Source organism: Podarcis bocagei (genome assembly GCF_964188305.1).
Source record: "Podarcis bocagei genome assembly, chromosome: 7".
NCBI classification, from domain to species: domain Eukaryota; kingdom Metazoa; phylum Chordata; class Lepidosauria; order Squamata; family Lacertidae; genus Podarcis; species Podarcis bocagei.
In genome coordinates, this window is record NC_138132.1 from 74,836,459 (window position 1) to 74,859,658 (window position 23,200).

At 46.5% G+C, this 23,200-nt stretch overlaps 1 protein-coding gene and 1 long non-coding RNA gene across 2 annotated transcripts in view; one reads left to right on the forward strand and one right to left on the reverse strand.

The window, feature by feature from the left end:
- The window catches only part of LOC308591191, a 228,674-nt gene that overhangs the window by 120,104 nt on the left and 85,370 nt on the right, over positions 1–23,200 (reverse strand). The gene's annotated exons all lie outside the window — the stretch shown is intronic.
- Positions 1,654–16,652, forward strand: UBE2J2 (ubiquitin conjugating enzyme E2 J2). The gene is made up of 7 exons (XM_081201700.1): positions 1,654–1,820; positions 6,941–7,071; positions 8,039–8,079; positions 9,142–9,244; positions 11,039–11,177; positions 11,333–11,413; positions 13,090–16,652. Exons 2-7 carry the CDS (start codon positions 6,941–6,943, stop codon positions 13,375–13,377), a joined length of 783 nt encoding a protein of 260 aa, XP_081057826.1. The 5' UTR covers positions 1,654–1,820; the 3' UTR covers positions 13,378–16,652.

Here is a 23,200-nt window from a genome sequence, read left to right on the forward strand (position 1 = left end):
CCTGAAGCAAAGTTCTTAACCTGAAGCACTATTTCTGGGTTAGCGGAGTCTGTAACTTGAAGCGTATGCAACTTGAAGCGTATGTAACCTGAGGTACCACTGTATAGCCCTTTTGCAAAGTAGGCGCTATCTAAACATGCTCAGGGGATGCTCAGATCCATTTGCCACACTGTTCACCAAAGACTGTTTACCAAAGACCTGAGAAACCAAGGTAAATTATGTATATAAGAAGTCACATTTACACATAACATAATTCACTGTACTCTTTTCGGCGCCTGCTAAAAACATTTTTCTTTAGGCGACTCTATCCAGCCATGTGGAATGTTGGAATGTGTTTTAATTTGCTTTTCAGCTGATCGTTGGTTTTAATTATTTCTAAAGGTTTGAATTCTTGGGCTTGTTTTTAAATGAGAATTTCATTGTTTTATTTTTTTTGCAAACTGCTTTGCGGTTTTTTTGGTTGTTTTTAGAATAATGTGGTTTGTAAAACAAAAAGAAATTACAAAAAATAATGCAGCCTTCTTTTTTCTTGTTATTGGGTGAATACAGATGCTCGCTTCTATAGCATTTGATTTTTACACAGTCAACAAGTTGTTTGGTGTTTTTAAATATTTTGTAAGTCACTTTGAGATCCTGTTAAATAAAAAAATGTAATGAATAAATGTTGTTGTAGTAGTAGTAGTAATCGTTGCTTTGTTTGCTTTTGAGAGGCTAGAAAGCGCATCGCACTCCCCTTGGCAGCAGTCAAGGTGAGCAGCCACCAAGGACCAAAGCGGGCAGAAGCTCTATCGCGCAGGAGCACATCAAGCCACGTAGCCGCGCTCGACCCATTCGATATGGAACAAGGAGAATGTCTTGCCAATCACCATAGACTTAATATCGTGTAGAGTGACAATGCCTTTACACGCATATGTATCTTGTGAACCGCCCTGTGATCTTCGGATGAAGGGTGGTATAAAAATAATGGAATGAAATGAAATGAAATAGCAGGCTATGCTTACTGATTATGCTGCAGATGACTTACTTTCGCTACAGCTCCCAGGATTATTTGGGGAAAGCCATTACTCTTTTTTTAAAAAAATGTAAATCGCTGCGTGATCCTCGGATGAATTTAACAAGTAAGTAATAATAAAAAATAAATAAGTGGCATAAGAGTGCTTTAAATGTACGGTTTGGTCATGTTGGTACGATCAGATTACCATATTGATTTTTTAAAAAAAGAATCTATTGTTTTTATCGTTGTGAGCCTCTTTTTCCCTTTGCTTCTGTTGCTAGAAAAACCACCATACAAATCTCAAATCAAATGGAGAATCCTAAATTTTAAAAAAGGATGTAAGGAGTCGTAGGTCACTCTACACTTTACTATCTCTATTGCCCATAGGCCTTCTGTAAACTCTCTTGGCGAAGCCGCCAACCCACTCCTGTACAATCTTGCGAGGGGTTACAATGGTGATGACATCGGTTCCGTTCTGCACAGGAAGTGACACAAAGGAAAAAACCCCCACACTTTTCTCTATGGTACATTTCCCTTCCAAATCCCCCGTATCCAGCCGCGGCCCAGAGCGTCGTTTCCGGGATGTGCTCCTCTCCTTTTCATCCTCCGCAGGAACCGGAAGTGGGTGGGGAAAAAACGGGAAGCCGGTCTTTACTCGGCGCCTGCCTTGGGCAGCCATCTTGGAGGGTCGCGGCGGCGGGAAGAGCGCCTGAGGGACCCAGCGAGACGCCCAGGCTGAGAGGCCGACTCCGGCACCGGCTCCCCTCCTTCCCCCTTTCCCCCGCCCCGAGGCCGCGCAGGGGGGCCCTGAGCCCAGCAGGGAGAGGTGAGTCGAGGAAAGGAGGAGTGGAGGGAGGAGGAAAGAAGGAGCCAGGCAGGCCGAGGAAGGAAGAGCGGGTTTGTGGAGGGAGAATGTTATTTTGTTATTATGGGTGCAGCTTCTGGCCTGGGAAGCCGAATGGCCGTGTCCGAACATAAGGCCCACATCCCTCCTAGGCCGGCGCTTATGGGGAGCCTCCGAACCCCCTCTCCCTTTGGGGTGACTCCGTTGGAAACCACTGTCGCCTGCACTGGCTGGCAGCAGCTCTCCAAGGGTTCGGAGGACCTTACCTCGAGACGCCGCCGGGGATTGAACCTAGGGCTTTCGGAGCGCGGGGCAGGAGCTCGGCCCCCGAGATAGGGATACGGGAAGCTCTGTTTACACCGAGTCCGACCCTTGGCCCATGTAGCTCGGTATTGCCTGCACTGACTGGCAGCAGTATACCGTTCAGGGGTCTGTGGGGAGCCCACAACCTCACTCTTCTACAGGGCTTGGGGACAAGGTGCGCTGCAGTTAAGTTTCTGTTTATATTACAGATTGTCGCCGGCGTTTGTCCTTTTCAGAGTAGGTGCATAAAAACCAATGGGCACCAATGACCAGAGATTCATTGATTTCGACGCGTCTTAAGTAGAACTTACTTGGTTGCTGTAACCCATTGGGCTATGTATATAACTTAGATTTACTTGGAGTAGGTCCATTTGGTTAACCAACCCATGTTTATCAAGCCTATTAATTTCAGTGAGTCTGCTCAGAGCAGGACCAACACTGAATACCACCTGTTGCATTTTTTGATTCTGGGGTTGGACTTTTAAAATGTGCTCACTAACTCCTAATCTTTGGTAATACTTTTTAAAACTTTTAAACTCTTGTATTGTTAGCTGTATGTTAAGCTTGCTGCTTTGTGAGGAGATTTGCTTAAAAAGTGGGTTAAAACCTAATAAACAAACAGGGCATGTTTGCTACAGCCCTCCCCTGTGGAATGAGCTCTAGAAGCTACGGCTTCTGTCCAGTGTTAATCCTAGTTGGAGTTGACCCATTGAAATTAATGGGCATGCCAAACTGAGGTCCATTGATTTTAATGGGCCTGCTCTTGGATACAACTCAATGTTTAGAGATCTTCTATCTCTGTACACAGATGTTCTGCTCTGTTCCTGTGTATCATGGCCAAGAGCCTCAGAAGAGACACCAAAAGTTCTGCCCGGCTCAGTTTTCTGTTTCTGGCAGTGTTCAGCTAGATGCCCCTGGATAGCCAATAAGCAAGGCATGAGAGCAACGTTTTCTTTATGTTGTTTACTCCTCAGGAACTGGTAATTGAGAGCTTCTGTAGACTGCTTCTGGTTCCTTGAGAGCCGTTGCTACTCAGAGTACTTACCCTAGGCCATTGTGCCATTTAGCTAAGGCAGCTTTCTCTGACTAAATGGAAGGGCCATGCAGAGCTCAGTAGTAGAGCTAATGAGCTACATACAGAAGATCTCCTGTTCAGCCTCTAGAGCCTTCAAGTAGTTCTGGCAAAGGCCTTATTTGGAACCCTGAGGAGCTGCTGCCAGTGTACTGAGCTAGACAGATCAGTGAGCTGATCTGGCATAAGGCAGCTTCCTATGCTTTTGGGGGGTTCTGTACAGCAATCATGATTGGTAGCCATTGACAAATCTAGGTGATTTTGTCTATCGTTTAAAAACCCCCATCAAAACTACTGTATCTCTCTACACCTCCACTTCCATCAGAACTTTTGTATTACTTCTTCAGAAGATCTAATTTCCATCCAGTCCAGCACCCAATTTCTCACAGTGACCAACCAGCTGCCTCTGAGAATCAGCATCCAAAGCCCTTTTCTCCATGTTGTTCACCACAGACAGCTGTTCAGATGTATTCTTCTGCCTCTGACCCTGGAGGTGACATATAGTAACCACAGCTAGTTGCCATTGAAAGCCTTATCCTCCTGAATTTGTCTCATCCCCTTTTAAAGCAATCCAAGCCAGTGGTTGTTGCCACATCTTGCAGCAGTGAGTTCCATAAGTTAAACATGCAACTGGGTGCACTTCTCAGTGTATGATGCATTAATGTTACATTTTTCAGTCGAGAATTGGGCTAGGTGTAGGTCATCCAGCTTTAAAGAGCTGGTAACCTTCAGCTCTGGTCGTGTAGTGAGAGGTACCACTCTCTCGCAGCTACTTCGATAGATACCTAGCCAATTTCCAGTGAGATCTCACCAAAATCTTGCAATAGCTTGTCGTAAATTGGCATTGGTGCCAGCGGTGCTTCTGTGCCGGTGGCAGAGGTGGCATGGCGAGCAGTCTGGGGGCGGTGCAGCAGAGCAGGGTGGCACTTCCCGTTTGACCTCAAGCGGTGAAATGGGACATGCCGTCCCTGAGGTACACTGCCTCTGACCATGGAGGTTCTGGCCTCGGCTCTCATGGATGATTGCTGGTGTTTGGCACTAGTTCCCAACAAAGTTATTAGAGCCTTTCATAATAACATCCTTGGTGCATCAGACCAGCCTGTCTAGTCATCACATTCCAGAGTGGCCATTCAAATGACTGAATCTTAAAAGAGGCAGCCTTCTGTGTTGTTTGTCACTCTGCCACTTGGTCTCACTTCCTTTGCACCTGAAGTTTTTAATCCCAGCAAATCAGTTGCCCAACTCGATCAAACCAAAGGCCCATAAAGTCCAGCAGCCTGTCCAGCCCACATGACTCTGGGGTGCACGCACAGCAAGATACAAAGGCCAAAATGTTCTCTCACTCCTTGACCCCAATGTGTGGTCTTCAGAGGTGCACTGCCATTGAACAAAGAGCTGTCCTGCCAAATGTCTGGGATCTTTGGCACGGATGGGAGTTAAGAGGTTGCCTTTGAAGAGTTTCTGGATGTGGAAGGGCAGCCATCAATTGGAATAGCTGACTCTTAGGCCATGTACATGCCATATGTTAAAGCATGCCCCCTGGAAAAATCCTGGGAACTGTAGTTTAAGGGTGATAGGAATTGCAGCTGTGTGATGGGTTAAACTACGATTCCCAAGTTTCTTTTTTGTGGGGATGGGGAGAAATGGCAGGTATGCAGCTTTATTAACAACAGTTAAGTCGTCTAGTAACTGCTAGCCTATTTAGGGTTTTCTGTTTTCAGTTTATTATGGTCCCACACGGACAGGTAACAAAAATTCAGTAATACAGTGGTACTTCAGGTTACATACGCTTGAGGTTACAGACTCTGCTAGCCCAGAAATAGTGCTTCAGATTAAGAACTTTGCTTCAGGATGAGAACAGAAATCGTGCGGCGGTGGCAGGAGGCCCCATCAGCTAAAGTGGTGCTTCAAGTTAAGAACAGTTTCAGGTTAAAAACGGACCTCCAGAACGAATTAAGTACTTAACCCAATGTACCACTGTATATCCAACTAAATGCGGGGCATATAAAGCCTAAACATACTAAATAATAACACCCAATTTGGAACCATGAAATCCATATTCATCTAGACGGCATAGCGGGGGGGAGGTACCTGTAAATCTGAAACTAAACTATTTGAAATAAAACCCCACCATATTGAGCAGAAGTGATCTTTCTGTCCCTTTGGGACCCATAATGTATGTGTGTGTTTGTCTGCAGTAACTAGGTTCCAGAGATTTTTACACCATAAGGATATACTCAGATTTTTAAACGATTTCCACTGTTGTCCTATACAGATGCTGCTGCCCACATCCATGCCAGAATTTCCTTTTGGCTGCATCTTTTCATCATGCCTGTCTGTGCGTTTAGTAAGGGAATAACTGAGGAGAAATTTGAATGTGCGTTTTAATAATCTTTAATCTCCTGATAAATTTAATTCCAGAATAAAGCAGATTTTGGCTCTGCTCTACAAAGACGTTTCTCCTCCCCACCCCCCCAAACTTTGGTCGGTGGTTTCTCACAAAGTTCAGAAAGCTTATTGTGCTCCCATTCACCCCTCCTTTTCCTAAAAAAATAGTCCTTGAACTTCTGTGGGACAAGCCAGGCTGTTCCTAACCCCCCCCCCCACCGCCCATTATGCTTCTTAACCTTCCTCGTGCTGCTGGATCAAGCAGTCAAAGCCCTGAGAGTTTTCTTAGAATATTTTGTTTGAGCGTGGTGCGCTTAAAGGGAACTTTTATCAGTTTGACCTTCGATAACCAATATTGCACAAGAAAACATTGAGCTTCTTCTCCCTACCCCTCCACTCCTTTCTCTGAGTCCAGAAGCTGCTCCCCTACCCAGAGTGTAAAGTTAAGGCAAATGAACTGAAAAAATGAGAAAACAACTCCTTAAGAAACTTCCTGGATTTGGAAAATTTAACTACTGCCCAGCTGCCAATCTCCTCTTCTTGGGCAAAGTTCTTTAGTGGGTTTACATGGACCAGATTGAGGCGCTACTGCAGGAAAATGATTTTCTACATCCATTTCAATTGGGGTTTAGGCCTGGTTTTGACACAGAAACTACTCTGGTCACCCTGTATGTATGGTGACCTTTGTTGGGAGACAGACAAGGGAAATGTGTCCCTATTAATTCTTTGAAGACCTTTGCAAAGGCTCTTGTAGGCAGCTGGGACTTGTTATTGAAGGTTGATGTTCTGCAGGTGCCAGAAAGGTGGGCAAAACTGAGGGACACCGGTCAAAGTTCTGATTAGCTTGGCACTGTCCTTCCGCTTTCTGCTCTCCTGCAGTTGCAGGGTTCCGGACCATTAGATTGGCAGCTGTTGCTCCTGGTTTGGCAGTGGGTAACAGAAGCATTGCATGTGGTAGAAAGCCTTCTTTCTGGCGCTGTTGATCTTCTTGCCATTGGCTGCCGTCTGCCCTGGCAACACAAACAAACTTGGGTGTGTGTATATATAAGTTTGGTGGGACAGGAACTGTGTTGTCCTTCCTGGTCTCGACATTGTCACCAGCTCTACTCCTGCAGCTTAAAAGAACTTGCGCTTGAGCGTTGCCTTTTCCTCCTCCCTCCCCCCTTTTCCTCGTGTGCTGTGTCTTTTTACATTGTGAGTCCTGAGAGCAGGGAAACTGTCTTTAGTAATGATTTTTGTAAGCTGCTCTGAAAGCCTCTTTGGCTGAAAGGGAAGTTAAAAATGTTGGAAATAAATAAATAAGGTGTATTTTCCCTCCCCCCACCCCCTTTATCGGCAGATGAGCAGCAATAGTAATAAGCGAGCACCCACGACAGCTACCCAGAGACTCAAACAGGACTACCTGCGAATTAAAAAAGACCCAGTGCCTTATATATGTGCTGAACCTCTACCGTCAAATATCCTTGAATGGTAAGGAAAGGGGGCCAACTGGGCAGGGGTCACAGCCTTTTGGGTTGTCATCAATGTTGGTCCTACACAGAGTAGACCCATTGAAATGGGTGGACACAGATAACTTGGGTAGACTCTGCGTAGGATTTCATTGGATACGGCCCTCTTCTTTATTTATGGTGAAAGCGTGCTTGATGGAATCATCCGACAAACACAGAAGCCTATTGACCTTTAAGGGAGACATTCCATGTATATCTACAGGCAATGACTGTCTTGCGCAGGGATTGCATTCCTGACCCCCACACATGGCAGTGGAGCGCATGCAACCCTGCTCCACCCCCTATTCTGGCCATTTCCAGGGTTGCACACATGCATGGTTGCATGTCAGTTGGACGCACCTAAAACAGTTGTTGCCTGCACTCAGAACTTACTTACTGCATTTATATCTCACCTTTCTTCCACATTTCTCAGTGTGGCACAGCTGGTTTTCCCCATTAATCCCCATAACAACCTGTAAGGTAAGTGCTGCTATGAGGCAGTCACTGGCTGAAGGTCACTTCCTGGCCAAGTGGGGGTTTGAAGCCTGGTCTCCCAGGCCTCAACCCAGCACTCTTGACCGCTAAACCACACTGGTGTGGTGTGTGTGTGTGTGTAAATGCACATAACATGATGAGAGGTGTCACCCGGAGAAAATTAATCGCAAGCCTAGGATCTGTTCTCTTTATCAAATGAATCATTGCCAAAATTGCTCTGTGATGCCCCAAATTTAACTGAAATCGCATCCACTTGTAAGTGTTTCTGGACATGCGATGATTCTTCTACCCCACATCATGAAACCATACAGCGTTCCTGCAGGGCTTCCTATAGCAAACCTGCTTTTTGAAGTGGGGATGTAATACGTAACTTACTTCTCTCCCTTTCTCTCTCCCCCTTCCCTATCCCCCTTCCTTGGAAACTGTGCAATAAAAGCTCTCCCTTTCTCCCTTAGGCACTATGTTGTACGGGGACCGGAGTTGACGCCGTACGAAGGTAAATCGCAGCAACCATTTGAAACGCCATATAAAAATAAAGCTAGACTATGAAGTAAACAAGCCTTCCTCAAAATGCTCTAACAACACCAACAATATGTGCTTTAGATCTGTGTTGTTGCTGGTGGTACTTGGTGACTTCCCCCTTCTATATCTAAACCACTTAAAGTGGTACCTCGGGTTACATACGCTTCAGGTTACATACTCTTCAGGTTACAGACTCCGCTAACCCAGAAATAGTAGCTCAGGTTAAGAACTTTGCTTCAGGATGAGAACAGAAATAGTTCTCCAGTGGTGTGGCGGCAGCAGGAGGCCCCATTAGCTAAAGTGGTGCTTCAGGTTAAGAACGGACCTCTGGAAAAAATTAAGTACTTAACCCGAGGTACCACTGTATATAAATGGTTTAGATATAGAATGGGGAAGTCACCAAGTACCACCAGCAATGACAGATCTAAAGCACATATTGTTGGTGTTGTCAGAGCATTTTGAGGAAGGCTTGTTTACTTCAACACCCCCCCCCCCAGACTCTCATAGTGGCTTACAAATACCAGTAAGACATTCCCTGTCCTCTGACCTGCAGTCCTAAAAAATACGACACGAAAGGACAAGAGAGGGGTAAAGCAAACGTGGGCACCCGTCCTTAGTTCTTGCAGTGAGCTAACTTGGCTGGAATGGAAAGATTTGGGGAGGAAGAGGCCAAAGGTGCTCGTCTTTTCATCAGAGCTGGTAGGGAGCCCGATCTCTCCCTTTTCCTACAGACACTTCTTACTACCCTGGCTAGATAAGTTTTTTAGAGGCTCCCACAGCCCATAAAGCTGTATCTCTCTTTTTGGTGGCCTGCTTCGTATTTGACGTGACCAGTTTGCTTGCTGTTGACAGCCATTTGTAGTTTTTTTGTGGGGTGGGTGTATGTGGTAGCAGTGGTTTTAAATAGGATGTGTGTGTTTGAATTGCCATCGGGTGTTCAGTGCATTTGCCAGGCTGATTTTGAGCAAACCTGAACCTCCCCACCTTCGCTGCTAATTGAATAAGGGTTGTTTTTATTTCCTTTCTGACACTTTAGGTGGCTATTATCATGGGAAACTGATCTTCCCCAGAGAATTTCCTTTTAAACCTCCTAGTATTTATATGATAACACCGAATGGAAGATTTAAATGCAATACAAGGTAAGTAGCTGCCTTTAATGTCTGCCCATCCCTACTGTTGCAGCCAATGACTTCAAAGCCGAGCAGTGTCTTCTAGAAAACTGGATTCTAAAATCCAATGCTGGGTGAGGGGTGGGAGGGGGCAAAGTCAGCCCTCAATACTGTTCCCCCCACCTCACCTCACTCTGATATGTTGGATCTAAGCTGGTCCACAGATCTCTTTGCCAAGGGGTTCCCCTCCCCCTTTTGTCTCATCAGCACAGGAAGCTAGCTTTTGCAGAGACAGTCTCTAGGCCTATCTGTACCTAGACATTGTCTGCGCTGGCTGACCAAACTCCTCTAGTCTAGGCAATTCTCAGCTTTGTTAACCTGGGATCCATTTATGTGGCAAATGAGCCCTCCTGCATAGAAAGCACATGCTCTGCTGTTAACAAGATGCAAGGAATATTTTTCAGCCCAAGGACCTTAGTATATTTAATTTAATTTCCTTCCTTCCACTCTTTAAGTTGCCAGAGTGTGGGTTGCAAACAATTTTAAATATGACTTTAAGAACAGTTTAAAGCAAATCACAACCATCTCAGGTGTCAGAGGCCAGGCTGAAGCTTTGCATCTTCAAGAATTATATGCGATCTAAATGGAACCACAGCCAGGAAGCTGGCTACTACATTTTAGCCCAGTTGGAGCTTCAGCGCCATCTTCAAGGGCAGCCCCACATAGAGCACATTGCAGTAATCCATTTGGGGGGGGCGAGTTATAGCTTTCCCTTCTAGGCAACCTCTGGGTGTGAGTGTGTGCATTTGCCAATGATGGGCAGGGCCAGAGGCAAGAGTAGATTGAAACAGATAAGATGGCGATGGGACCACATGTGAGCTCTCTTTTCTAGTACATTTTAAGCTGTCTCAAGGAGACAAAGTAACCTTTATCAAGTCCTAAAACCGACTGGGAGCGGCCAGCTTCCACACTCTCAAGCCCGTTTTAAGACTCTTCACCTCCTAGAAAGCTCACGCTGTATAAAGAGCTTGGGAATTTGCTCAACCCTGTGGGAAGATTTTGGCTTAATATACAGCAGAGGCCAGCAAACTTGTTTCTTTGGAGCGATAAACAAAGAGTTTATAAAGAACTCGTCAGCGCTAGCTGACATTATTGGTGCTCAAGGAAACCATCATAAACAGGGAAAAGGAGAGAGAGAGAGAGAGAGAGAGAGAGAGAGAGAGAGAGATGCAAGAGAATGGATAGAATTTTCTCTCATGTGTAGGGAGGTCTTTGCAAAATCTGGAATAAGTGTAAATAGATATTTTGTTACTATCCTAATCCAACCTTGAAAGTACTTTTTGGAGGATCTGCTGTATTTGAAAGAGGCAAAATAGCCAGTGAATTGATAGCGCTGCACTGGGGTGCTAATGACGGAGCTACAGTTTCACGCTTGCTTCCTAATCAGGACTGTTCTTATTGTCTCAGATACCTATCTTGAGGTATATATACCTTGTTGTCTCATTACCAATATACATACCTTGTGCCATACATTTAAACCATGTCCCGCCCCCAATAATCCTGGGAACTGTAGTTTACGCTTGATAGAACTACAATTCCCAGCAACTTTAACAACCTACAGTTCACATGATTCTTTGGTTGTGGGGACGCAGAACATGATTTCTTTCTCTTATGGGGTTTTTGAATGGGGTTTTTGTGGTGGGAGGGAGGCGGTTTGGTAAAAATGTAGTCTTGATGCTCTTTGGTATAAATAATAAATTATTATTATTATTATTATTAGTAGTGGAGTTTTATCTAATTTTGTACTGACCTTTTCCCTTGCAGGTTATGTCTTTCAATTACCGACTTCCACCCGGACACGTGGAACCCAGCATGGTCGGTCTCGACTATCTTAACGGGCCTTCTTAGTTTTATGGTTGAAAAAGGTCCCACTCTGGGCAGTATAGAAACGTCAGAGTTCACAGTAAGTAACTTCCCAGGGCAGGATCTGCTAGCTGCCTATGAAAAATGAATAACTGAATGCTGCAGAGGTCCTCCAAGGTTCAGTTGTTTCATTTGCAAAAATGCCAGCTCCAAACTGATGCCCACCTTTTCTTTTTGTTCCCCGTCTCTCAACAGAAAAGGCAGCTTGCGTCGCAGAGTTTAGCATTTAACGTCAAAGACAAAGTCTTCTGTGAATTATTCCCTGACGTGGTGGAGGTAAGCTCGAACATTTGGAAACTGGTATTAGCAAAACGGGATCAATGTGCACGGTGCAATAGTCACGGTTGGCTGTGGGTTACCTCTAGTATCACAGGAACACAGGAAGTTGCCTTATACCAAGTCAGACCCATTCAGCTCAGTATTGTCTATACTGGGATTTTAGGCTGGAGTCTATTCCCCTCCCCCCAGCCCTACCTGGAAATGCCATTGGGGATTGAACCCGGGACCTTCTGTATGCATTGCAGATGCTATGCCACTGAGCTCCTGGTTCATCTTAGTTTGGCGTGTCTGCACTGACTGACCTGTTGCCCAAGGTGCCATTCAGTGTCAGACCAGCTAAATTGACCAATGCATCTAAACCAGTATAAGACGGCCTTTCTGGGCAACCTTGATGGCATCAATTTTATTGCACGTAGAGGTGGGGAGGAGGGACCTAGGAAGCTGCCTTACACTGGCTCAGTACCTGCGTCCATCTAGCCCGGTATAGTCTACACTGACTGGCGCCTTGTACGCCTCCTTCCGGTAACTCAGGACCACCGTACTTCTTTCCATATGAACCTACCTGGACCCTGAGATCATCTTCTTAGGCCCTTCTCCTGGTGCCTCCTCCTCGAGAGAACGGGCCTTCTCTGCAGTAGCTCCCCATCTGTGGAATGCTCTCCCCAGGGAAGTTCTCCTGGCACCTTCATTGTACACGCTTAGGTGCCAGGCAAAAACTTTCCTTTTTAACCTGGCCTTTGGTTGATCTGATTTACATCCTATGCCCTTTTTTTAAAAAAAAAATTTTTTTTTTGGAGGGGGGCTCTTCGGTTTTTGTTTTTATTTATTTTGTGGTTTTATGTCTTGATTTTATTTTGTGAACAATCCTACACCAGTGTGGTGGTGTGGTTAAGAGCGGTAGACTCGTAATCTGGTGAACCGGGTTCGCTTCCCGCTCCTCCACATGCAGATACTGCGTGACCTTGGGCTAGTCACACTTCTTTGAAGTCTCAGCCCCACTCACCTCACAGAGTGTTTGTTGTGGGGGAGGAAGGGAAAGGAGAATGTTCGCCGCTTTGAGACTCCTTAAAGGGAGTGAAAGGCGGGATATCAAATCCAAACTCTTCTTCTTCTTCCTGAGACCCCCAAGTATAGGACAGTATATAAATTCAATTAACAATAACAACAACAACAATTCCTGCAGCCAAGCTGGTGCCAGATGTCTTTGCTCTGCTTTCCTTTGAACTGCATCAGTGAGGCCAAGAGGCGGGTCTTGTCGTCTGGGCAACCCAGGACCTCCATACAATGCATACTGCCCAGGCTTGAACCCTGAGGAGGTTACTGCAGCGCTGCTAACACAGCAGTTTGACTTCACCCCAGAGGCGCACTCCATTGTCTCTCGAGACAGACTGGTGCCAACGTTGCAGATGTTGTTTGCTACAGTTTACAGGGCTAATGTGGTTCTTTTGTTTTTATGTAAGTTGTTACACTAAATATTAACGTATAATACGGTCCCTCCCTCTCCCCCGCCCCCGGTGATATTATGTACCTGCACATGTTTCTCTTTAACGCAAGTTGCTTGTAGACCTTTGGGCGGCAAGTGTCTGGTATCTGCAATAAACAAATCGGTTTATCAGTACCAGCGCAGACGTTGCCCCTCGCTGATCTCCCTTCCCTGTTTTTCCCTGTCCCAGGAAATCAAGCAGAAACAAAAGGCGCGAGAAGATCTCCACAGCCGGCCCCTGACCCTCCCGCTCCCGGACGTCGTCCCCGACGGGGAAGCCCACCACGTCCAGAACGGGCTGCCCCTCCTCAACGGTCACATCCCATTGGCCGCTGCCAACAACCACCCCGGCCTGCAGCAGGCCAATCGGAACCATGGACTCCTGGGCGGAGCTTTGGCGAACTTGTTTGTTATAGTCGGCTTTGCGGCCTTCGCCTACACGGTGAAGTACGTCCTGAGGAGCATAGCGCAGGAGTGAAGGCGCTGTTTTTCCTCCCTCCAACCCATCCACCTACACCCCTCCCGGTTCCAAGACCAAAATTAGTGGTAGCGGCAGGAAAACAAAACAAAAGTGTATGGGACTCCCTAGGTATCTTATTCCCGACTCTGGGATAAATACCGCGATGTACAGGTAAAAACAAAAGTTTGGCTCATGGGTTTAGTTTTGGGGATGGGGGAAGGGGGGAAAACAACTCACCTTTAAAAATTTGTAGCAAATGCAACTTGGGGCAGAGGAGGAGAAGAAATGAGTCGTGTCTCGGGACAGGTGAGGTAGGATTCCTGTTTTTAAAAAATAGACTAGCTAGCCAAGAGGAAAAATGGTTTCTGCCTACCTCTCCCTCCCTCCCAGCAAAATGGCATTGTTGTGTTGTTTTTACTTACCTCAGAATCAGTTCTGGAATCCTTCAGCTCTTTTTCAGTATTCACTTGGATTTGCACATTTTGGAGACACCAGGGGGTTCCCCATGTCACGCCAGGGTGGGAAGGGGAAGGCTGCATAACCCTCCAAATCTGCCAGTTAACCTCTGCATTCTCTCCTTCCACCTTTTGGTCTTTTTTGACTCATTAGACTGCCAGTCACACCTTAGAACTTCCTGTCGTGTGAAGTGGTTTGTAGAAGAAACACAAAGGGGGTGGAGGAGGGTAAAGGAATAGTTTAGCTGCCTCCCCCGTCTCTCCCAAATGCCCAGCCCCAAATACCATCGCTTAACGTGCTGGTGCTCATCTGCTGAGCATGTCAGTCTGCTCTTAGGCCAAGACGTTCATTGTTTTTTTAAAAAGGGACAAGTTTGGCTGTTTTTCTTTAAAAAAGTAAAGATTACAATAGTGAAGCGAGAGGGAGCAAGGCACTGCTTGTGCTGCCGTCCCCATGAGAGCCTCGTTGTGCCAAGAGAGGTAGCTGGTTTGCTTTTTGCCTCCTGCCATCCCACACAATCATGGCTAGTCCAGGCCCCTCATGGTAGTGGGATGTGCATTTTAAGTGCACGTACATTTTTTTTTCTTGTCACAATAATGCAAGGTTTCTGTTATTTACTCCTGACCTGCACAAGCTCTCACTATTGCCAGTCACAGTTTAAAAAAATTGTCGATTGAGCAGTCTGAACAGTCCGTCTCCAGGTGTCATTTGCTGTCCTTATTTCATTTTTAATGGAGGCTTTTATAGTTGGTGTTTTTCTTAATTGTTACTATTTTTTAAAAAAATCTTTCCTGAAACAGCTGTGTTTAAAAAGTACAGTTTAAGTCTGTGATCATGTTAGGGTTGCTTTGCGGTTGCTTTTTCTCCCCCCCCCCCTCGCAATTGGCCACCAGGTGTAGCTGTTCAGTTAGAATTCATCTCTTCAAAATGCAGGGCCCATAGATTTCAGAAGACTTTCTGTTGACCTCAGGCATGTTGGGAGCAAAGCCCCCTCAAGCTACGTTACGGGGATTTGCCTCCGGCATTGGCCCTACTCAAAGAGTCGACGCAGTTGAAATGAACGGGCATAACTGATTTTTGGTCCATTCATTTCAGTGGGTCTGCTCAGAGTAGGACCTTGTTGGGATCCATCAGGCGACAAGTGGGTTTCCTGAAGGGCCTGGTTTTTGCTTTTCTTTGGGTTGAGGCACAGTGGTGACTCACTTGCCCTGTAAACGCAGATCGAGGGGTGCTCCTCCTCTGCTCAGATTTTTGGAATTTCGTCTCGCTTGAACCCCAAATCTTCACCCTTATAGGGAACTATAAATCAGAGTAGCACTCAAATGAGCTTGTGGGGAGGATGAGCTGGCTTCAGCCGCTGGGTCAGGAGATGACCCTCTCTTGGCTTCAAATCTCACAGAGGCCTCTGGGTTTTGCCAGAGACGCTGTTTCTTAACCAACTTGGAAGAACCTTCTCGTGGTTTGGGCTTTTTCAGGCTACAGGTTGAGATGGTGTTGGCTTTTGGTGGATGTTCTCCCACGGGGGGATGTTGAGGATACCCTGTATGTAGAAAAACCTAGCATGGGACGGATGTCAACCTGGCAGAGGGTTTCTCTTTGTGTGCCAGAGAGAGAATTCAGACGTGTGCATCTTCCACCTCTAATATGACAGCTAGGAGCAGCACTGACCTCCAGATTTTGTAGGTGGTTGTGACGCTAATTGCTTGTTGCATTTTAGCACTGCCCGCTCGGTGCGATTGGCTCCCAAGGCCTTGGCAAATGTGGTCGGACCCCTGGTGTTTGCAGCCGCCGGCCTGATTGCCTTGGGGAGCCAATGGTTAAGCGACCAAAGTTGCTGGGCCCTCCTCTGTGACAGACATGTGGGAGGCCTGTGGCCCGCCAGGTGAAGTACAACCCCAATCACCCCATGCTGGTTGGGGCTGATGGGAGTTGTAATTCAGCAATATCTGGAGGGCCAAAGGTTCCCCTATCTCTGCCACTACAGAATCTTTTCCTGCGTCAAAGAAAAAGAGCATGTCACATAATAGCTGAGATGTGGTTTATGGCTGGGTTTGAGAGGCCCCCGCTCAAATCTTTCCCAAATCCTTTTGCCTCAGCCCAGAGGCGAATGCTAGTGCCTTTTCCAAATCGGCCGTGGCTCACTTCATAAAGTCACAGGCTTCTCGATTTCCAACTTAACAAAGGAATATTGGTGAGGTTGAAAGGCTCTTAGACTTCTAAAACCCACTTCGTTCCTTTTTTAAAAAAACCTTTCCCACAGGCTCAGAATAAAGGGGGACTTCCTGAGTATTAAGAATGTGATATTTCCCCTTTCTCTCCCCCTCTTAAAAAAAATCAAATCAAATCTAGGCTGCTGCTTTTATTCCCCTTTTGTAGGTTTTAAAAAACCCACCCACCAAATAACTTGATTCCTGGTTCTGCTGGATGATTTAAAGTAGTTGCCGAGGGTGGGGTAGCAAAAGCGGAGAGCATTAAACCCATGAGCCATGTAGCTTAGATAATCAGTAAATATGTGCTTTGATCAATTTTATCTGCAAATAGGTATGGAATAGTTGAAGCTAACTGGATAGATCCATATCTTTGGAAAGGAGATCTTGTATTGGGGAGGCGGGGGCGGGGGGGGGCGGTGCAGATGACGTGCGGTAAGGAATGACTTAATATCTGTATTTATAAAAACACTTTGGAGATTTTGTGTTTATTTTCCTTCTCTCCCCCCCCTTTTTTCCCTTCCTTTTTTTGATTGAATTTTATTTATAATCGTTCTTCAAGTCGGGCTCCTGTACATGCTTTTCATCTGCTCTCTCAGCACGAGAAGATCTTAAATGTATCTGTTTCTACGAAGGCTTCTGTCTTCTCTGTTAGGAACTGTGTGGTGTGCTTTTTATCTTTTTTTTTTTTTTTAAAAAGAAAGCCCTGGGGGCTGAGGATCGAACCTGGTCTCACTTGCATGCAAGGCTGGCTATCTGCAACAGAGCAAAGCTCACCCTTCTCCAGAGCTCTCCCCTAGGCTGAACATCCTTCCCTTTCCTCCATATACAGTGGTACCTCAGAAGATGAAAAACTCGCAAGACGAAAGTTTTTCGTTTTTTGAGTTGCTTCGCAAGACGAATTTCCCTATGGGCTTGCTTCGCAAGACGAAAACATATTTCAAGTTTGTTTCCTTTTTCTTAAAACTGCTTGAAGAGGTGCAGTTGCGACTTGACCGTGCTTCGCAAGACGAAAAAACTCGCAGAACGAATTAATTTCGTCTTGCGAGGCACCACTGTACTCTGTATTCCAGCAGCAAGTTCTGCCCTAAGAAAAACCAGCAGCAGGTTAACAGCAGCTGAATTCCAAGGCTTTTATAGAGTGTCAAAATTCAAGCAGATGTGCATAGCTAAACTAAACAGCACCTGTTGCGTTGTGATCATGAGCTGTGAAGGGTCTGAAGTCCTGATGGGTAGGGGCAGCTCAGTATCCTTATTTTTTTATCTTACAGCAAATCCTCTCCACTCATGTCTAGCTGAAGTTTGCAACAAGATATAGAAACTTGAGTTTTTTGGCGGGGGGTGGGTGGGGCGGATTGGGAACCAGCCACAAACTCACCTTTGTAGTAGTAGTTTGTGTCTTTTTTTGATTGCATGTGGTTTATGTAGGGCAGTGCAGGTAGAGCACTTCAGAACGTCAAAACAACCTACCCTGAAGATTTATAGCCAGCCTTTCTGTTCAAATGGATCTCTAAGGCACCCCAGCAAATCAAAACAGGGAAAGTAAAATAACAGGCAAATTAAGTTGTCGGCAGAAGAGCGTCCCTGTTGGAAATCAGGACAATTATCTCCCATTAAAAGCCTGAGCAAACAAAATGGCTTTTCCCCCCAGGTGCCCGAGAGGAAACATCAGTTGCTAGGAGAGCAAATTTGGAGGAAGCCTTCAGAGGTAAGCTTGTGATTACATGAGCTCTGCATTTACCAAACGGCCTTAGCTCACTGGTAGGGCACCTGCTTTGCATGCAGAAGATCCAGGGTTCAGTCTCCAGGTACGGCTGGGAATGTCCCCTGCCCGAAGCCCTGGAGAGCTGCTGCCAGTCAGTGTAGGCTGTACTGAGCTAGATGGAGCAGTAGTCTGTTCCCAGTTTAAGGCTGCTTTCTGCTTTCCGCTTTTCGAATGCCCACGAGTTTTGTCACATGATAGTGGGGGAGTTTGATTCAGTTCAGTTTCAAGGCAGAATCCTTCCTTTCCAAAACCATCAGTGAACCAGAACGCAGCCGTCCTTTGAACTGAAGATTGGAAAAGTGAGTCACTGAAACGAGAGATTCTCCCTCCCCAATCCTGCAGCATTTAACAACAGCCCTTTAAAGTTAGGTCGTGGTTCGCACACTTGCATTGCAGAGAAGGTACTGAGGTCTGGAGATGATTTTTCAGACAAGGCCATTTAGCTAAGTGCGATTGGAACCAAGGGGATTCCTGTTTGCCTCTTGCTGTGTTAACTGCTAGGCTGTGCTGCCTCTGTCGGTCTCACCAAGCTGAAGTCTGGGCAGAGTTCCACATTGTGTGCAGGGAATCGGAGGCACCGCCCTCTTCGTACCCCTCCTTGCGACTCTGTCCCAAATTCCATGAATTTATGCGGTTGATACAAATTTAGAAAGGTCTCGCATACTTCCACGGTACAGTGATGTGGTGCAAACCCTGGGTTTCTGTCCTCTTCTCACCCCTTCCCTGGCGTGCATACGTCTTAACGTTAGGAATGTGAAAACTTCCCTCCTGGATCCGATCAAGAGGCCTCCCTGGCCCAACATCCTCCTCCCAGCAACATCCAACCTGATGGGACTTGGGGGAAAGCTCTCAGGCAATGAAATTCCCTTCCGAGCCTGTGGGATTTAAAGAACATAAGAACGTGCTGGATCAGGCCAGTGGCTCATGCAGTCCAGCATCCTGTTCTTACAGTTGCTGACCAGATGCCCGTAGGGAAACAAGCAAACAGGACCTGAGGACAAGCGTACTCTCCCCATCTTGCAGTTTCTGGAAAGAGAGATACTGAATCTCAACCATCATGGCTGCTCACCATGGATAAAAATAGTTATATACAGTGTTGCATACATTTCAGGTTAAAGACGCTAACCCAGAAATAGTACCTCGGGTTAAGAACTTTGCTTCAGGATGAGAACAGAAATCGTGCTCCGGCAGCAGCGGGAGGCCCCATTAGCTAAAGTGGACCTCCAGAACGAATTAAGTACTTGACCCGAGGTACCACTGTATACCGTATTGGCCCGAATATAAGCCGCTCCCTTAAAATTCCACAGGCGCTCCCACGCGTTTTGTTTTACCGTATGTCTGTTTCAGCAGCAATATCGCAAAAGCCAATTATTGTAAGGTCGCTTATATAAGTGAGGCTTATATTCAGGCCAATGTGATATATGCATGCTATTAACAGGCTCGTTCTCTGAACATAGAGCCTTAAACAGCCAAAGTGGCATCACCCGTGTGGAGGGGGAGGGTGTCAGCAGGCTTGGGGTACCCCAAGGTTTGTTGAAGTACACAAAAAAGTGGGGTTTTGGTGGTGGTTGTGGGGGTAGAACCAAACAGAACAAACTAATAAAGAGCTGAGCATGCTCAGTGGCCACAGAATGCTGAGCAGGGAAGGGTGGGGAGGAAAATAGTGGGGGGGGGGATGGAATGGAATAGCCTTGAAGAGGGCATGGCTGGCGGGAGCATTCCATGCCGCCACATTCTGCTCCCTCTTGCCATTCCTACCCAGGAAGGATGTTGAGATTTTGTGTTTGTGGGTTTTGAGGCATTGCCGTCAAAAGGACAAGATTCTTCAGCATGTGTGTATTTTGTGAAGCTGAAACTCTTATGGCTCACAAGTTCCAGGCCAGATGGTAAGCCTCTCATTTGAAACCGTTCCCGTTGTTTTTTTTAAAATCAAGGAAATATATTCTCAACCAATGGCAGCAGCAGAGTCCCTCTGAGCCTGGAATCCGCCCGGCAGTTGGACCACAGCACTTGGGCCCTGTTCCGGGTGGAGTAAATATTTATTTAGGCAAGGATTCCAGAGTCGGGGTGGCGAGAGGATGAAACGAAGGGTGCAGAGTTCAGAGCCCGGCTCTAGGTCTTTTAATCCTGGACCGCAGATGTCTTGGATAAGAGCCTAGAACCTTTTCCCCAGAAAGGGATGGAGCTCAGAGGTTGCAGCAGGTGTGGGAATCCTTTGACATTCTGGATGTTGCTGCTGCTGCTGATTCCTCACCCTTTTGCAACGTGAAAACACAATATTAAAAACAGTTTTGTTTTGTTTTTTGAAAACGTAGTCACGCTGATCGTGCAGAGAAGCTCTGGCATTCCAGATGTCTCTGAACTACCACTCCCATCAGCCCCAGCAAGCATAGCCAATGGCCAGAGGGGTGAGGGGAGTTGCAGTCTGGTGACGCCTGGAGTCTCTGAGGGCCACAATCCTGACATCTAGACTACTGGGCTACATGGAACTAAGGGTCTGACCCCTCCTGTGTCTTAAGGGAAGGGCCCATAGTGGTAGAGCCCCTGCTTTGCATGCAGAAGGTCCCAAGTTCAAATCCCCAGCATCTCAGGGTAGGGCTGCGAATGCCCCCTGCCCAAAGGCCAGCAACAGCCTTCCATTGCTATTCTTTCCCTTGCACCTGAGATTTACAGGTAGACTGCCCCTGTACAAGGAGTGTCTGTTCCCAATTATCATGGAATAGTAAGAGCTGAAAGGGTCCCTGAGGATCATCTAATCCAGCGATGGCCAAACTTGGCCCTCCAGCTGTTTTGGGACTACAACTCCCATCATCCTTAGCTAACAGGACCAGTTGTCAGGGATGATGGGAACTGTGGTCCCGAAACAGCTGGACAGCCAAGTTTGGCCATCACTGATCTAATCCAACCCCCTGCAATGTAGGGATATGCAGCTGTACCGTAAAGGGATCAAACCTACACGAGAGTTTGATGGCCATCTGCCATGGTTGCTTTAGTTGAGTTTCCTGCATTGCAGGGGGTTGGACTAGATGACCCTTGGGGTCCCTTACAACTCTACAATTCTGTGATCTTGGCATTGGGGACCACTTTATTAACCAGAACGGATGTGCTGCCTTGCAGGATCAAACCTCAGGGCTGCATCCAGTCCTATTCCTACTTGGGAGAAGACCCATTGAAAACAATGAGCATGGCTAACCTAGGCCCATTCACTTCAATGGGTCTACTCTGAGTAGGACTTAGCTGGACAAGATCCAAGGCCCATAAAGTCCTGAGTTCTGTTGACTAGGCTGAGCTGTTATTTTCAACAGATCTACCATTAATTTCAGTAGACCTACTCAAGAAGTATACAGTGGTGCCCGCAAGAAGAATGCCTCGCAAGACGGAAAACTTGCCAGACGAAAGGGTTTTCCGTTTTTGAGCTGCTTCGCAAGACGAATTTCCCTATGGGCTTGCTTCGCAAGACGAAAACGTCTTGCAAGTTTGTTTCCTTTTTCTTAACACCGTTAATACAGTTGCAACTTGACTTTGAGGAGCAACTCATAGAATGCAATGTAGCCTTAGTAGCCTTTTTTGAGGTTTTTAAAGACTTTGGTGATTTTTGAAGCTTTTCCAAAACTTCTTTTGCAGCCATTTGGTAAGTTAAGCTTTTAAAACTTTTTTGGGGGGTTTTGGATTTTGGGTTGGGGTGTCTGGAATTCAAGGACTTGGTGTTGGGAAGGGGTTTGCAAGAATCTGGAAGCTTGTGTGTTTTTTTCCTGCATTTTTATGATTTTCTGTGACCATTGGGCCACTCTGCTGTTTTTTTAAAAAAAAATCTGGGTTTGAATTTTGAAATGCTCTTTACAGTATGTTTGACTTTAAAGAGCACTTAATAAACTCTTGTACCAAATTTGGCTTTGTTTGGACTTTGTTTGACCATAGGAACGCATTAATTGATTTTCAATGCATTCCTATGGGAAACCGTGCTTCGCAAGACGAAAAATTCCCTAGACGAAAAAATTCGCGGAACGAATTAATTTCGTTTTGCGAGGCACCACTGTAGCTTACTTGGATGAGCCCTGTTGTAAATAATTTGAGAGCTGGGAACTTCCTGATCTACTGTAAATCACCCAGCAGATCCTGTTCTGCCTTCTGTCCAACCCTGAGATAGCAGGACAATTCCCATGTGTGCGTGTATGTGTGTGTTTAATTAGTCGTGATAGTTTTTTGAATGGAGCCTCCTTGCTCAGGAGCAGTTTACCTCTTGATACCAGAATGTGGGGTTGGGGCAAACAGGTAGGCCGTCCCCTTCACATCCTACTAGTGAGCTTCCTACACATGTGGCCGGACACTGTTGACTTCTTCTCAATGAGCGTGTGTGTATGTGCGCTCTCTTTTTAATCCACGAGGTGGCGTCGCGATACTATCCAAGTTTAAATGAGCGTGATGGATCCTTCAAGCCATTTACCTATACCTTGCATCCGATTGCTAGGGATTCTCAATTCAGAAGTGTTCTCCATTTCTCTTGTCTCACCTGGCCAGCGGAGAAAGTAGAGAAGGAGGAGAAATAATAATGCTTCTTGCATGCACTGTTTGATCTTGTCCCACTAGTCCAGGGGTCAGCAACCTTTTTCAGCCGTGGGCCGTTCCGCCGTTCCCCAGAGATGCATTTTAAATAAAAGCACACAGTCCAATCATGTAAAAACACCAGGCAGGCCCCACAAATAACCCAGAGGTGCATTTTAAATAAAAGGACACATTCTATTCATGTAAATCATGTTGCTTCCCGGACAGTCTGCAGGCCGGATTGAGAAGGCGATTGGGCCGCATCCAGCCCACAGGCCTTAGGTTGCCTACCCCTGCACTAGTCTGCACACCCTTTGGGGACCATGGGGAAGCATAACTCGGTGGCAAAATACTTGCTCCAGGTTCATGGCATCTGCAAGTGAGAAGGATCAGGTGATGGGAAAGACCTCTGCTGGAGCCCCTGGAGAGTTGCTGCCTGTCTGGGAGCCAGTGTGGTGTAGTGGTTAAGAGCGGTAGACTCGTAATCTGGTGAACTGGGTTCGATTCCCCGCTCCTCCACATGCAGCTGCTGGGTGACCTTGGGCTAGTCACACTTCTCTGAAGTCTCTCAGCCTCACTCACCTCACAGAGTGTTTGTTGTGGGGAAGGAAGGGAAAGGAGATTGTTAGCTGCTTTGAGACTCCTTAGGGTAGTGATAAAGCGGGATATCAAATCCAAACTCTTCTTCTTCTTCTGTCAGAGTAGGCATGGGGTAGATCAGGGGTCTACTACCCCTAGTGTTGAAATCTGTAGGCTTCTGAATACCAGTTGCTGGAAGACACAGGAGGGGAGAGGGCTTTTGTGCCTGGCTCCTGCTTTTGAGCTTCCCAGAGGCATGTGGCTGGCCACAGGATGCTGAACTAGATTTGGC

What these genes read in the sequence shown, in the direction of transcription:
- UBE2J2 (XM_081201700.1), top strand. Translation starts at nt 6,941, where the DNA reads ATGAGCAGCAATAGTAATAAGCGAGCACCCACGACAGCTACCCAGAGA. An exon ending in CCGTCAAATATCCTTGAATG is followed by an intron (nt 7,072 to 8,038) that starts GTAAGGAAAGGG and finishes TTTCTCCCTTAG; the next exon opens with GCACTATGTTGTACGGGGAC. An exon ending in TAGAAACGTCAGAGTTCACA is followed by an intron (nt 11,178 to 11,332) that starts GTAAGTAACTTC and finishes GTCTCTCAACAG; the next exon opens with AAAAGGCAGCTTGCGTCGCA.